Source organism: Agelaius phoeniceus, chromosome 6 (assembly GCF_051311805.1).
Source record: "Agelaius phoeniceus isolate bAgePho1 chromosome 6, bAgePho1.hap1, whole genome shotgun sequence".
In the NCBI taxonomy this organism is placed as follows: Eukaryota; Metazoa; Chordata; class Aves; order Passeriformes; family Icteridae; genus Agelaius; species Agelaius phoeniceus.
In genome coordinates this window covers 54,380,882-54,394,302 of record NC_135270.1, presented here as the reverse complement: position 1 = coordinate 54,394,302, position 13,421 = coordinate 54,380,882, and the positions used below count along the sequence as shown (strand labels likewise).

The window sequence follows — 13,421 nt, the reverse complement described above, 5'->3', positions numbered from 1 at the left end:
GTCCCGCCTCCCTCGTGCCCCGCAACCCGGAAGCGAAGGGCCGCGTCGCCGAGTTCCAGGAAGCAGCACACCGAGCCCGGACCGCCGCGGCCGCGAGGGGCGGCTCCGCAGAGAGCGGCTCCGCAGAGAGGCCCCAGCGCCCGCCCGAGGCTCTGAGCCAGCCCAGCCCAGCCCGGCCCCGCCGCTCCCGGCCGGCCCAGCGGGAGGGGAAGGAACGGCGCCCTGCCATTGGCTGTCCCGCCGGGGCAGTCACTGAAGGGAGCTCTGATTGGCCTGCGGCGGGCAGGCTGCTCGCTGATTGGCTGCACGGGCGGCGGGAGATTCGTGACTGCGTGAGGGCCCTGCGGCGGCGCCGTGCTCTGTCCGGCTGTCCGTGTGTCCGGCTGTCCGCCCCCCGCTCCCCCGGCCGCCGTCGGTCCCGTGGGACGCCCCTGGCTGCACCGTTGCCAGCTCCCGGTGTTTCGGTCTCCCCTGGGCCTCATCCATGGAGCGGCTCCCTGTGAGCGGTGCAATGGTTTGGAGCCCTTCAGTCGAGGGCCGTCGTAACCATGATTGATGTCGGTAAGTTTCGGCTTCTGAATTTTTTCAGAACGTTGCTTTAAATGGGTGTTACTTAATAGTAATTTGCTTGTCTTTTAGATTTATTCTGTTATTAGCACCCGTCACAACCTCTCCCCCCATGTTGAAAAAGGGATTGTTCATAAAGTCGTGTATGCTCATATAACTACCGGCTGTCTGCTGCAATCCTTCATAAATATATCAGAATAATGCTAAGAACCTCACAGTGCTTTCTAAGCAGCCATGGGGCTAAACTGTTTTTGTTTTGTACCAAAGTATTTAAAAAACTGTTTAAGGTCGTTACAAGAAACAAACAGATTTTAACAATTTAATATTAAATTTTCTTTTAGCTAATAAATGTATATTTGACTGTCCAATGCATGAATAATCCTGGGTCATCCTAAACTGCTCGAGTGTGAGATTTTTTTCTCTTAGAAAATGAAAGGCTTGTGTGAAGAGTGACAGGGCAGGAATAAATGCTCCAGCTTGCTTGTGAGCTGCACATAGAGCAAAAGCACTATGCAGAATTACAGGCAATTAAAACTAGCAGGAGCTCTTAACTGCAGGATTATTGGTTGGATTCTTTAATAGGATAAATGTAAACAGCCATCAGGGAAGACTTCTGCCAAAGGGCTGGATTAGAGAATAGCCAGGGTTGGAAGGGAGCTCTGAAGATCATCCAGCCCAGGCAGGCTCACCCAAAGCAGTGACACAGGAATGGTCCCGGTGGGTTTGGAATGTCCCTGTGGCCTTCCTGGGCAGCTGTTCCAGTGCTCTGCCCCCCTCAGTGTAAGAGCTCTTCTTCACCTTGAGCTGAAGCTGAAGAGAGTTTGGCTCCATCCTCTTGGCAGCACCTTTGGATTGTGATATGCATTGATGGGATCCCCTCTCTGTCTTCTCCTCTCCAGGCTCTCCTCAGCAGGGAGATGCTCCTGACCCCTCATCACCTTTGTGGCTTCTGCTGGGCCCCTTTGCAGTAGCTCCTTGTGTTTCTTGTGCTGGGGAGCCCAGAACTGAACTCAGCACTCCTGATGTGGCCTCACTTAGGGCTGTTGGAGGGGGAGGATCACCTCCCTCAGCCTGCTGGCCACACTCTTCCAAATAAAATTATATCAATATATAAAATAATAATAATAGCAATAATTCTCATAATAACATAATAACCCCAGAATAATTGCTGCTTCTCTAAGATAACTGATAAATCTATTGTTAAAAATAGGAAGAAAAAAAAGTTCTGGAAACTTTTGACACTGATTTATGCCTATTTTTTTCTTGCCTGTGTCTGTGATAAAAGCCACTTTAATCACAGATAATTATCTTTTATCACAGATAATTATCACAGATAATTATGGGATGTGCTGCTCATTGCTGTGCTGTGTGAGATGGACTGGGACCAGTTTGACTTGAACCCTAAAACAATTGCTGCCCTGAAAAAAGGTAATTTAATTTGCCATTGTCTCCAACAGATCTGTCACCACAGTGACATCCTTGACATAATCGTGTGTTTGTGGGTATAAGAAGGCAGATGAACACTTAAATTTTAGAACTGTAATTAAGTATTTCATGAAGAAGTTTTCTGAGTAATTGGAAGTGTTGGGTTTTGCCAATGCTTCAATAATAAAATAAATTTCCAAACAATTTTACAGCTTGTGTTGGTACATTCCACGTGAGCGTTGCCTGCCCACCGTACAAAACCCCAAGTAAATGAGAATTACAAACTGGGAAAACTTTGCTGTGTAAGACAGCCATTTATAACAATTCCTCTTGTTTCAGCTGACATAAAATCAGTAAAAGAGATTTTAAACCTGTCTGGAGCAGACTTGCAGAGGTTGATGAAGCTCTCCAGTGCAGACATCCAGTGCCTGCTGAAAACAGTCTCTCACACACTGAGGAGGAGCAGCATGGTCACAGGTAATGCAGTCAGGGCATAAAAAATCTTCTATCTAAAGCTCAGAATAACTATCACTGGGAGAAATTGTGGTTCTGGCTCCTCAATGACACAGGAATGTGGGTTTAAAATGAGAATAGAAGTGTTTTAATTGTGCTGTAGTGAATGATTTAACTATGCTAAGGACAGCTCCCTGGGGGTAAATGGAAGTGAATGGGTGTCATTTTCAGGATTGAACCTGCTTGAAACAGGACAAAGTGTTTCTCCAGTCTGAAACACTTAAACACAGGAACAAAATATTTCCTTTTTCTTTCACACTCTCTTCCTCTCTCTCACTATTCTCCTTTTGGACTAAGACTAGTTGAAAAATTTATATCATATATTAAAAGCTTCATAAACTGCTTTGTCATAAACACCTCATTCCAAAACAAGCAGGACCTAATAGCTCCTTCTGCACAAATTCTTAATGACAAATCTGTATTTAAAACCTATTTTCTTGTATTGCATGTGTCTTCAGGCTTTGACCAGATGCCTGCTGTGCTGTTTTGTACTCTGCTACTTCTGTTTCCATAATGGCTGTGCTCGAACCTTGAACCTTTGCTGTCAAAATCCTCTCAGAGTGTAATTTTCCTCAGGGACACCTTAAAGGCAGAGAAAGGAAAAAAAGAGTTTGAGAGGAGGAAAGAACTCAGTGTAAATTATCAATCTTTATACAGATACTCAGCAGAGCTCTCATGGGGAGAGAGGTGGGGAAGAGCAGGCTGAATTAGGGAAATTCTCCATCAACAAAGCAAACATCCCTTGTAGGGATAAACCTTGTATACAGCATCTATTTTGTATCATTGTGTGTTGGAAAAATAATAAATGAAACTACCTTTTTTTTTTTTTTTTATTTTTTAATCATTAAAACCACTCCCAAACCCTGCAGCACTTCAGCTTTACCAAGATAAAGATCATTTCACCTCCCAGCACCAGAAGCTGAGCCTGGGATGTTCAGTGCTGGACAGCTTGCTAAAAGGAGGCATTCCTCTGGTGGGAATCACAGAGCTTGCTGGGGAGAGTTCTGCTGGGAAGACTCAGATTAGTTTACAGCTGTGCCTGTGTGTGCAGTACCCTTACAAGTATGGTGGCTTAGAGTCTGGTAAGTGCTGAACTGAACCTGGCTTCAGTTCCCATCTGAGGGAATACACTGTCCTCAGGAACCTCATCCAGGCAGGTGCACAGGCCCAGTGCATGAATAACTTCAGCAGGAGGCCAGCTAGTGACTAATGTGTGTTTGCAGAGAGAAAAGCTGTGCACATCCTGCAGCACAACTTAACTTAATTCACAATTCCTGTTGGCTGTTGTTTGCCTGTCTGCCACTCTGGGTTCAACTCAACACACTCTCAAACAATGTAAGAGAAGTGGTGCTGTCCTGAGAGCTCATTGGCTCCTCAGGTCAGCAGAACAGCTCAGCAGATAACTTTCTACAAACATCTTGGGTCTATGGTATATATTCCCTAGCTGGGGATTTCAAATTTCAAAGATTATTTGTTTTGATAACAATAGTTGTACTGATTTACAGAGGAAAAACAATGGAAATTTAATTGAAGAAAGGTAACCTTGTTTTGTACCTGTGATTTTCCTGGATTTACCAAAGTATACAGGTTTATTCTTTGATTTGAGTATGGTGTTTTTACCCTTCTGTCATATTAATCTAACTCCCAATTTTTTTTTATTTTTTTTTTTTTTACTATTGCTGCCATAGAAAGAGAGGAAGCCTGTGTCACTTCTGAGAATTCTGGTAGTCTGCCTTAGGTGTGTTTTGCCTGTGGCCTTGCTGCTCCTTCCACACAGCACTGGCTTTATCTGGCAGCTCAGTGACTCCTTGTGGGGGAACTTACTCATTTCTTGAACTATATCCACCCACGTGGAAAAATCATGGACTGTACAAATTGGGATCTTGCTTAAAGGGCTGTGAGTAGCCCATGGCTTACATTACATGATGTCATTAATCAGAGCAGAAGCAATTATATTTTGTTCTGTTCCTTTGTGTGCTGCAGCTCACTGCTGCACATAGTTTAAATACATTTTTATCCATGCTCCAGCACTTCTTCCTGTTTGTGTTGAAATCAAGGAACAAAGGAAGGTGCCCAACACCCTACTGGCACTCTTGTGTTGAGCCTCCTGTGAGAAATACAGCAATTACAGCTTAGGTTAAATGTGAGGAGTTTTATCCTTTAGGAAACTTGAGGAGAACAGCAATGCTTAGAAACTCTCACAGAACTCTGCACTACCAGTGGAAGATTTTGCTACTGATTTAAAATTATCTCTATATTATTATTATCCCTCCCTGCATTGTATTTTTTTACTGATTAAAAACTTCCCTTCTCATAAGTGGTGATGTTGAAATACATTTCTTTAAACAGTTACTTCATTTAGTTTAGTGCTAGTCTTGTTTGTAATTCTCAGGACAAGGAGGTTGGCAGCAAAGAAATGCTGAAAGTAAACAAAGGCCTCCTTTGCCTCGAGGATATCTTTCTGCTGTTGTAGGAATGTCAGTTGTGTTCAGTTGTGTTGGCTGAATTTATTTTATATGCCCATATTCATAAGTAATATGTGAATATAATGGAACAAATTAATATCTTTATTAGAATTCTGAATTAGAAAATAATGTTTGCTACTGATTCTTGGTAACAAACTGTTTTGGTGCCTGACAGATTATGATCATAGGAAGGAACATTTTTTCTTTTTGAGGTTGGGGGGTTTTAGTAGGTTTTATTCCTGTTTGGTTGATTTTTGCTGGTATTTTTTTGTCAATGACCAGCATAACACATTTATTGGCCTAAATAACAGATTTGATGAAATTGCTGATTTCTGTTTGGGTTTTGTTGGACTTGTGACTGTGTTTTCAGTGTCCTGAATGTTGCAATGGATCAAAACTATGGATCAAAATACAGTTATTTAATCAATGGAGCATCAATCTATCTAGAAATGCAAATCTGCATCTGGAAGAACCCCAGTGACTATGAAATCTGAAGAAATGGACATTCCACCCTTTTTAAGTAAACCAAGGAGAGGACAAGTGACCTCCTGCTTAAGGCAGATCTGGTTTTCAGAAAGCAGATGATTTCTCTGTGAGCCCACAATTCATAGTAGAGAAATCCCTGTTTTTCAGCATTAAAGCAACACTGTGCAGAAGGCAGTCAGCTTAAATAAGCATGGTAGCTGAGAAGGCCAGAAAGTTTTACTTAGGAGCTGTTGTCTCAACACAAGTTAGCACAGGTTTTTAGCATGAAATTCATAATGCTGTGGTTTGGATTTCTGGCTGAAGCAGGCAGACTGTGCAGTGTCACTCTGTGGGTTGGATAAAGTGTGATACTCCTGATCCCAAGGGCAGGGGATCAGGTGCTCCACAGCTGTGCACAGTGAGTGTCACCCAGTGGTGAGTACAAATCCGGTTGTCCCAGCTGGTGCTGAAGAAAGGAGCAGGCATCTGCAGGAGAGTCACAGAAGTGGGGTTTTTGTTCATCACTGATTCAACATGGTTACAAAATAATCAAACAAACATGGATTTCCAAATCTGTGTGTGTAGCTTTTCAATGCAGAATGTCTGCCATAACATGTGTGCTGTTAAGAAAACTGTGTGTGTAAGAGCCCTGTGGTTTCCTTGGCTACAGGAGCTGTCTACATTTGTACAGAAGATGTTTTCCCAAGCAAACGTTTGCAGCAGCTCATAGACCAACAGCACAAGCTGCGTGCAGATGTTCCAGCTGAAATCATACAGAAGATCAGATTTGGAAACAATATTTTCGTTGAGCAGGTAGCAGACCTGGTAAGTAGTAGCACAAAGAATGTTTCTAAGACTCTTGATCAATGTGGATTTGAGGCAGTATTTTACTGCTAAGGTCATTAGAGCAGCACAGTTTGTAACTGGTTTGGAACACTTTAAGATAGTCTCATGTCCTGAGTGTTTCAGTGAGAACCACTCCTTCCCCAGGTAGGCTGAGAAAGTTGGGGCTGTTCAGCCTGGAGAAGAAAAGGTCGCTCCTATGGGGACCTCACAGGAGCCTTCCAGTGTCTGAAGAAGCTGCAGGGAGGCTGGAGAGGGACTCTGTCAGGACATGTGGACAGGGCAAGGGTACAAACTGAAAGAGGGGAAATTTAGATATTAGGAAGAAATTCTTTACTGTGGAGGTGTTGAGATACTGGAAGAGGTTGCTCAGAGAAACTGTGGATGCCCCATCTCGGGCAGTGTTTAAGGCCAGGCCGGATGTGGCTCTGTGCAACCTGGTGTGGTGGGAGGTGTCCCTGCCCATGGTAGGGGGTTGGGACTGGATGATTTTGAAGGTCCATTCCAACCCCTTAACATTAAATAACTCTGAAAACAGATCAGTTTAGGAGTGTAGTGCCACACGTTTGAGATTTAAAAGTATCAGTGAAGTCAGAGCTGCAGGTAAATGCAGGTTGCAGTTTTGTCTGTTCCTCAGTACAACCACCAGATGTGGTTACTGGTGAGACTCAGAGATCTACCAGCTGCCTTCATGATTCAGAACTCCCTGAGCTCATGTGCAGTGGTTGCTGTAGCTCAGTCTCCTGATGTCCAGCAGGGCTCTTTGCCCTGTGTCACTGTCCCTGTGTGTGTGTGTGGCAGGACACGTTCCAGCAGTGCCTGACAAGGAGGCTGTCCCTGCTGCTGGCCCGGGGCATGGCGCGCCTCGTGCTCATCGACTCCATGGCCGCGCTGTTCCGCGCCGAGTTCGGCCCGGCTGACGCTGCCCTGAAGGCTCGATACCTGCAGGCCTTTGGGGCTCAGCTGCACAGCTTGAGCACCAGGTTCAGGACTCCCATCGTGTGCATTAACCAGGTATGGTATCCCATGGCTTCTTATCTGTAGGGACTGCTTGCTAAATGGCTGGAGGGTGATGGAACAATCTGTGTAAATGCAGATTTCATGGTGCTGTATTTACCACCGTCAGTTGATGACTGATGGAAACTGAAGCTTCCTTAAACTGATGTACTTTAGTAAATGTTAACTACTCAAAGTTTATTACTTAAACTTTTATAGGCTGTTAATTGTAGGGAGATAGAATATAAGAAAATAAAGGTAGTATAGAAAGTAATCTTACCCCTAAGGAGTTGCAGCTGAGCCAATTATTGGAGATTAGGAACAGGCCTGACTTTAACAGGCCACAGCTGTAGCCAATGAGAAGAGTACTATAAAAGAGTGGGTTGGCTGGTTGAGAGGGGAACTGGAGTTGGTTGGCTAATGTGAGAAGGAGTCTGTGCTTAGAGGAACTGCCTACAAGAAGCGTCAAGGAGGTATGAAACCCTTGCAATAAGGACACAACAATATGGAACCTTTGCAATATAATGACAAAAGTTAATGCTCTCAAAAGTTGTCCACTAAAGCTAACAGAAATAGGTAGATGTAGCAACTGCACAGAGCATCAAAGGAAAATAACAGAGTTCTTACCACTGGCTTCAAATGCCATTGTCAGGAGGATTGCTCTGGGAGCTCTGCAGGCAGTTATATTCCAGGAGACAGTGAAGCACCAGGGACTTTGCTGCATTTCTGTGGAACTCAGCACTTTTGTGTGATTGCTGAGATTACTGAAGCACTAAAGTGCATGCACTGACTTGAGCTGGACCAAAACAAGCTCACAATGACACTGGTCACAAAGAGGTTTCTTTTGAGAAAACAAGGCAAGACACTGCTCTTAGTCTGCTCACAAGTTGAGGGAGCATCTGAATGCCAGAGGTGAAGCATTCACACTCCAGTGTGGCCTTGGAAGGGGTAAGTCAATGTGCAGGCAGGCCACAGAGAAACTTCAGAGGTAGTGAAATCATTGAGAACAGGGCACTTTTGGGAGATCTGGGCTTTTGTACTTTTTTTCTCCAGCTACAGCACTGGAACAGTTTTGTGAATGTGGGGGATTTGTTTGTGGTTTGGGTTTATTTTTTAACAAACAAGGCATCCATCTAGTAGTAATTTAATTAATGTAAGCTGTACCTTGCTAAGTAGTTCTAACACTACAAACTCAGCTTGTGATTCCCAAATCCATCTTAGTTTGCCTTGAAAGAATAAGTGTTTTCTAACTTGGCTTAATATATGCTCTGATAACTTGGATTTTCTTGCCTTGGTTCCCTTCCCTGCCCTCGTGCTTGCTGAATACAAACCCAGAACGCCAGGTCAGCTGCAAATCTGTTTTTGTGCTCCAGGTGACGGATGCAGTGAGTGAGTCAGAAGCTGCTCAGTGCAGTTGCAGGTGAGTCACCCACACAGAGTGACAATGTCAAACACAGCAGCTCTGAACCATTCTGATCTTTGTCACTCCAGGGTAGGCTATAAAGTCATGTGAGGAGCACTGGGGCATTTACCCAGCAATGCTGGATTTGCTGGAGATCAGCACTAGCTTGTACTGTGAAGGGGAAGAAACTGTCATACACATTTACATTTAATCCCTGATCACAAGTTAGCAGGAAAAATTCTCTGGAGTTAATGGCCTGAGTACCTGCTGACACAAGAGTATTTCTGCATCTTGTCTCTGATGTAACTGCATGCACCTCCTGTCTGCTTAAAAAATACAGCAACCAAACCCTAGCAGCTGGCTGTGTTAGTAAGCTAAGAAAAAACCCAAAATAGTATCTTCTGATACCAAGATATTAACAGGATTCAAATGTACGTATTTGTTGTTTGAATCCTAACTATAACCTTGATTTACTGCATAAATTGGGTGCTACATAAATGGGTGTTTGTGAAAAGTTCACTCTGTTCTTCAGATTCTGGAACTAGCACAGAACAAGAATAAGGTTCAATTATTATTTTTCCCTGGTTATCTTGTATTTATTTTACTGGAGAAATTGCACTTTTTCCAGGAAACCTTGAGTTGAAAGTCACACAAATGCAGTCTTCTGTTTACCCACCATTTCTAAATATACCTGCAAATGGAATCCAAGGCCAACAGTTACACACTTCAGATATTAAAAGTTCAACCATTTTTCTCGTGTGGTTTTCCTGTTGCAAGAGAGGCCTGTCCAGATGGAGGCAGGTATTCCCCCCTAGCTGTAGTTGAAAGAATGGCAGCTGTTTGTACAGAATCACTTCTCCTCCGGCTGTTTCCTTGCCACAGGGAGAACCTAAGTTTTGTGAGTAACCCTGTCACCTCTGTCTTCAAAGACCCACAGTTTTCAGTATATCTTAGAAAAACAATACACGATGCCTTCTAGTGCAGTTTGGTTACAACAGAAGGTATTTCCTGTGAAATCCATGCATGCAGAAATGTGTCATACTTCCCTTCCAGGGTAGCGGGCAGCAGAGTCACTCCAGCCCTTGGGATAACCTGGTCCAACCAGCTGCTGATGAGGCTGATGGCCCGGCGGCTGTGGCTGCCTGGCCACTCCCCTGCAGCGGCGGCGCCCGGCCCTGGCAGCCGCAGGACTTTAAGTGTTGTTTTTGCTCCTCATCTTCCTCCATCCTTCTGCTACTATACAGTACAGCTGGAAGGTGTAAAAGGAATCAAGTAACACTTGTGCATAGTAAAAAAGTGCTGCTCCAAAAATGTACCAGGGCTTTGCTTTCAGGAAGAATTACTGGTGAAATGCAATTGTTCCTAGATGAGAGAAACTGATGGTGAGGTATATGAGCAATGGTGTGGCTACATTTAGCCTTGTCTGCATTGTGCAAGATGATCTTTTTACTCTTAGATATTCAGCTTTTCCTTGTGAGATGAATGTCCTGGAGGTTCTGAAGGAAAGGGAAGCTGTGGGTAGGTGCAGGCTGCACAGTAGAGTGGGATGTAGCAATCCCCATGATGTCTAATTTTATTTTAATAGTGTGCTCATCTAGAAACAGCATTTACTGTAGTTTTGTACCCTGTTTCCAGACCCAACAGGACTTGAAATTCAAGCAGTTTATGTTGCCTGCTGGTGGTTCTGGGTCTCATGCTGCCAATTAAGGATAGCCATTCTTTGTCACAAAGCAGCTGTCCTATTTTAAAACCATTTGTTATTAAGATTTTAATGAAAATAATCCCATAAAGGTACTTTAACATCTACTGTAAGAATTAAAATTACACTGCCTTTGTACTAGATGACTGTATCTAGCTTCATAGCACTCTTTAAAAATTTTAAAGGTTCATTTCCACTCTTTTCCTGCTTTCCAGTCCCTTCCCTTCATAGCAAAAGCCTCTTTAGTCTCCTTTATTTGAAGGACAGCAAACCACATCCCCTGTTCTCTTTGCCCATTGCTGAAGCTGTGTAGCCTCAGGGCAAGCTCTCTGTGCTCTCCCTGGTGCTCTGCCCTGCTCTGTGTTTTGCTAAATCAGCATTCTTCATGGCTTGCTGGATTGCTGCTTCTCATGTCCTGTGTCCCTGCTGCTGGGCTCTCAGCTCAGCCATGATCCTGAAGGGCACCTTCAGCTCTTTTCATCCATTCAGATGCTACTGCTCTTCTGAGGTGATTTTTTTGTTCAGTTACAGCTTCACAGGGGTTTTGTTCCTGTCTTTTTGCTATTTCTCACATTTTTCTGCTGTCCTCAGACCACTGCCATGACATCCACTCTTCCTATGGCTGAATTTTTCCTTTGCTCTGTTCCATGTGAAAGCAAGCCAGGTGCTCACTTGTATCACACACTCATGGAGCTCTCCCCTTTGCCCTCCTCCTGCTGCAGGCCCAGACAGGAACTCCACATCTTTCTGTGGGGTGACATTGCTCAGGTCTCTTTTGGCCAGGACCCCTGTGTTTGTGAAGCAGCTGCCTCCTCTGCTTGTCCCCAGTCATGCTCCTTGAGGACATTCATCCTCTTTCCATGTGGAAGCATGCAGCTGGGTAGCTGAAAGCTTTGTCTGGCTGTAAACTGCCTCAGCTGGAACTGTGGCAGATTTCTCAAGGGACAACTGAGTATGACTCAAGGAAAAGAGACCCTGAGTGACGGCCTGGGGAAGTTCCAGGGGAGAACAGGCACAGCTTGAAGCTGAAGGAAGGAGAGTGTAAGCAAGCAGAAAGGATGAGTTGCTTTCAGTGCCTTCTGCAACCCCTTCAGATGTCTCAGGGGCCCTTGTGCAAATAGCACAAGTTGTGTCTAAATAATTTTTCTAAAATGTCTTAATTCTCTGTATTTGGAAATGACCTCACAGCTTCTTTTAATAAAATCCAACCAGGAAGCTTTGTGCCCTCTAAGGAAAAAGTGACAAGCAGGGCCACCTCCTCCCTCAAACCCTTACCCCTTCTGTGCCTCCTCCCTAATAACTTCAATAAAGGTCAACTAATGCAGCACAGGTGCCACTCCAGTTCTCTTCTGTTCCTGCCCTTTGCAGCTGGGCTGGAACTGCAGCCAAGGCAATGATCATCCCATTGTGCTGCCTGGGAAAAGCAGCCACACAGAGATGGAGTCATCAAACTCTACCTGGATATTCATTTACAGAAGAGCCTCAGCAAATGCTGGGCTCCAATCCCAGGAGTTTGCCTTGCTGTGAGCCATGTCCAGAACAGTGTGAAACCTCTGAAGGCTCAGTCATATTTTGATATTTTGATCAAAATATGAGTCAGTGATATTGTGATCACCCTTTTTTTGCAACTTGCAATTGCTTTCTGGAACAGCCCTGACGTGTTCTAAGTCACAGATGGGTCTGCAATCAAAGTTTCAGTTTACCTGGTGAAAAAGACTTTTACCAAGAAACAAGTAACATTTTGCCTGCTCAAGTGTTGTGTCATTACCCCATTGGTTTGTTGGTTATTTCTCTCCAGCTGAGTCAGAGTACATTGCAGTTTGTCTCCTGGCTCATGAGCACACACAAACCCTGAAATCTCAAATGCAGCTGAGCCCCACTGAGGCTCACAGCCAACACTCAATCACTCCAGCTCCTGCCCCATCCCTCAGTCCCACCCCCAGCACAGCCCAGGATCTCCACCTGACCCAAGGGCAGCTTTGGGCTGCAAACCCTCACAGGAACCCAACACCCTGTCTACTGAAGCCCTGTGTCAAAAGTGTTGAAATGTGCTTAAGTTTTAATAAATGCAATTTAAGAACCTTCCCTTTATAGAGCTTTATTCATCTTTGGGTTTCACAACTGAGATTTGTATTTTATACAAGGAAAAAAATGGAAGTAGTTTTTACAAAGAAGATTTACAGTCTAGAATGTATTAAGTCTTTATCCTGCAAGACTACTTAAATATTCTTCTACACTTTGAAAAGAAATGTTAACACTTGAGAAACTGTGGTTCCCTAAATATTTCTCATGTACAAGCAGATGTAACCAAGGAAGTGTTGCAACTTCACTGTGAGCACAAGCACCCTCCCAGCGTGGGCCTTTGGACCTCTACCAGACCCCCACACTCTGTTTGGCTTCTTGCTTTGTTGTTTCAGGTTTTCTAACAACTGACCTTAACTATTGAGTGTACTGGCACAACTGTGAATGGTTTTAGGGGAAAAATAATCCAATTGAGATGTTTGAGATACTCCTCAATTCTAAATATTTACACACACACCCACCCCTGTGTACTTCTGTAAATCCATGACATCTGTTAACATTTATTCTCTCAGTACAGACTAACATGACCAAAAATGCCACTCTCTTGGCAGCCTTCAGACACAACATGTGACCTACATAACAAAAACCAACTATCATCAACTACTGTAAACACAACTGTCAATGCAGCACTGCACACACCTTTTATTAGATATTTACAACAGAATCATACCATCTGCAAAATCTCTGGATTCAAATTATACAATTTAAGTACAAATACTTCTCAAGCTCAAAACCATTTTAATTTACTAATTAAGGAGTGCTTGGGGGATGAAAGTGTCATTTAAGTACAAACTGTAGATAACTGACTCTTTTTGCATTGTGTAAGTGCAGGCACACCACAGCAACAGGTCAGTTACTCCTCCAGAAGAGGAGCAAATCATGGAACAATTACATTTTACAAGACTATTCAGTAAGAGCTAAACTCAAGAATGAATATTGCCAATATAGCACACAGCCAGAGACA

General features: G+C 43.9%; 1 protein-coding gene across 1 annotated transcript; it reads left to right on the top strand.

The window, feature by feature from the left end:
• Positions 1-24: 24 nt before the first annotated feature.
• XRCC3 (X-ray repair cross complementing 3) lies at positions 25-12,460 on the top strand. The gene is made up of 8 exons (XM_054634449.2): positions 25-561; positions 1,888-1,995; positions 2,332-2,469; positions 3,375-3,587; positions 6,106-6,260; positions 7,080-7,292; positions 8,648-8,694; positions 9,730-12,460. Exons 2-8 carry the CDS (start codon positions 1,941-1,943, stop codon positions 9,950-9,952), a joined length of 1,044 nt encoding a protein of 347 aa, XP_054490424.2. The 5' UTR covers positions 25-561; positions 1,888-1,940; the 3' UTR covers positions 9,953-12,460.
• Positions 12,461-13,421: the final 961 nt, after the last annotated feature.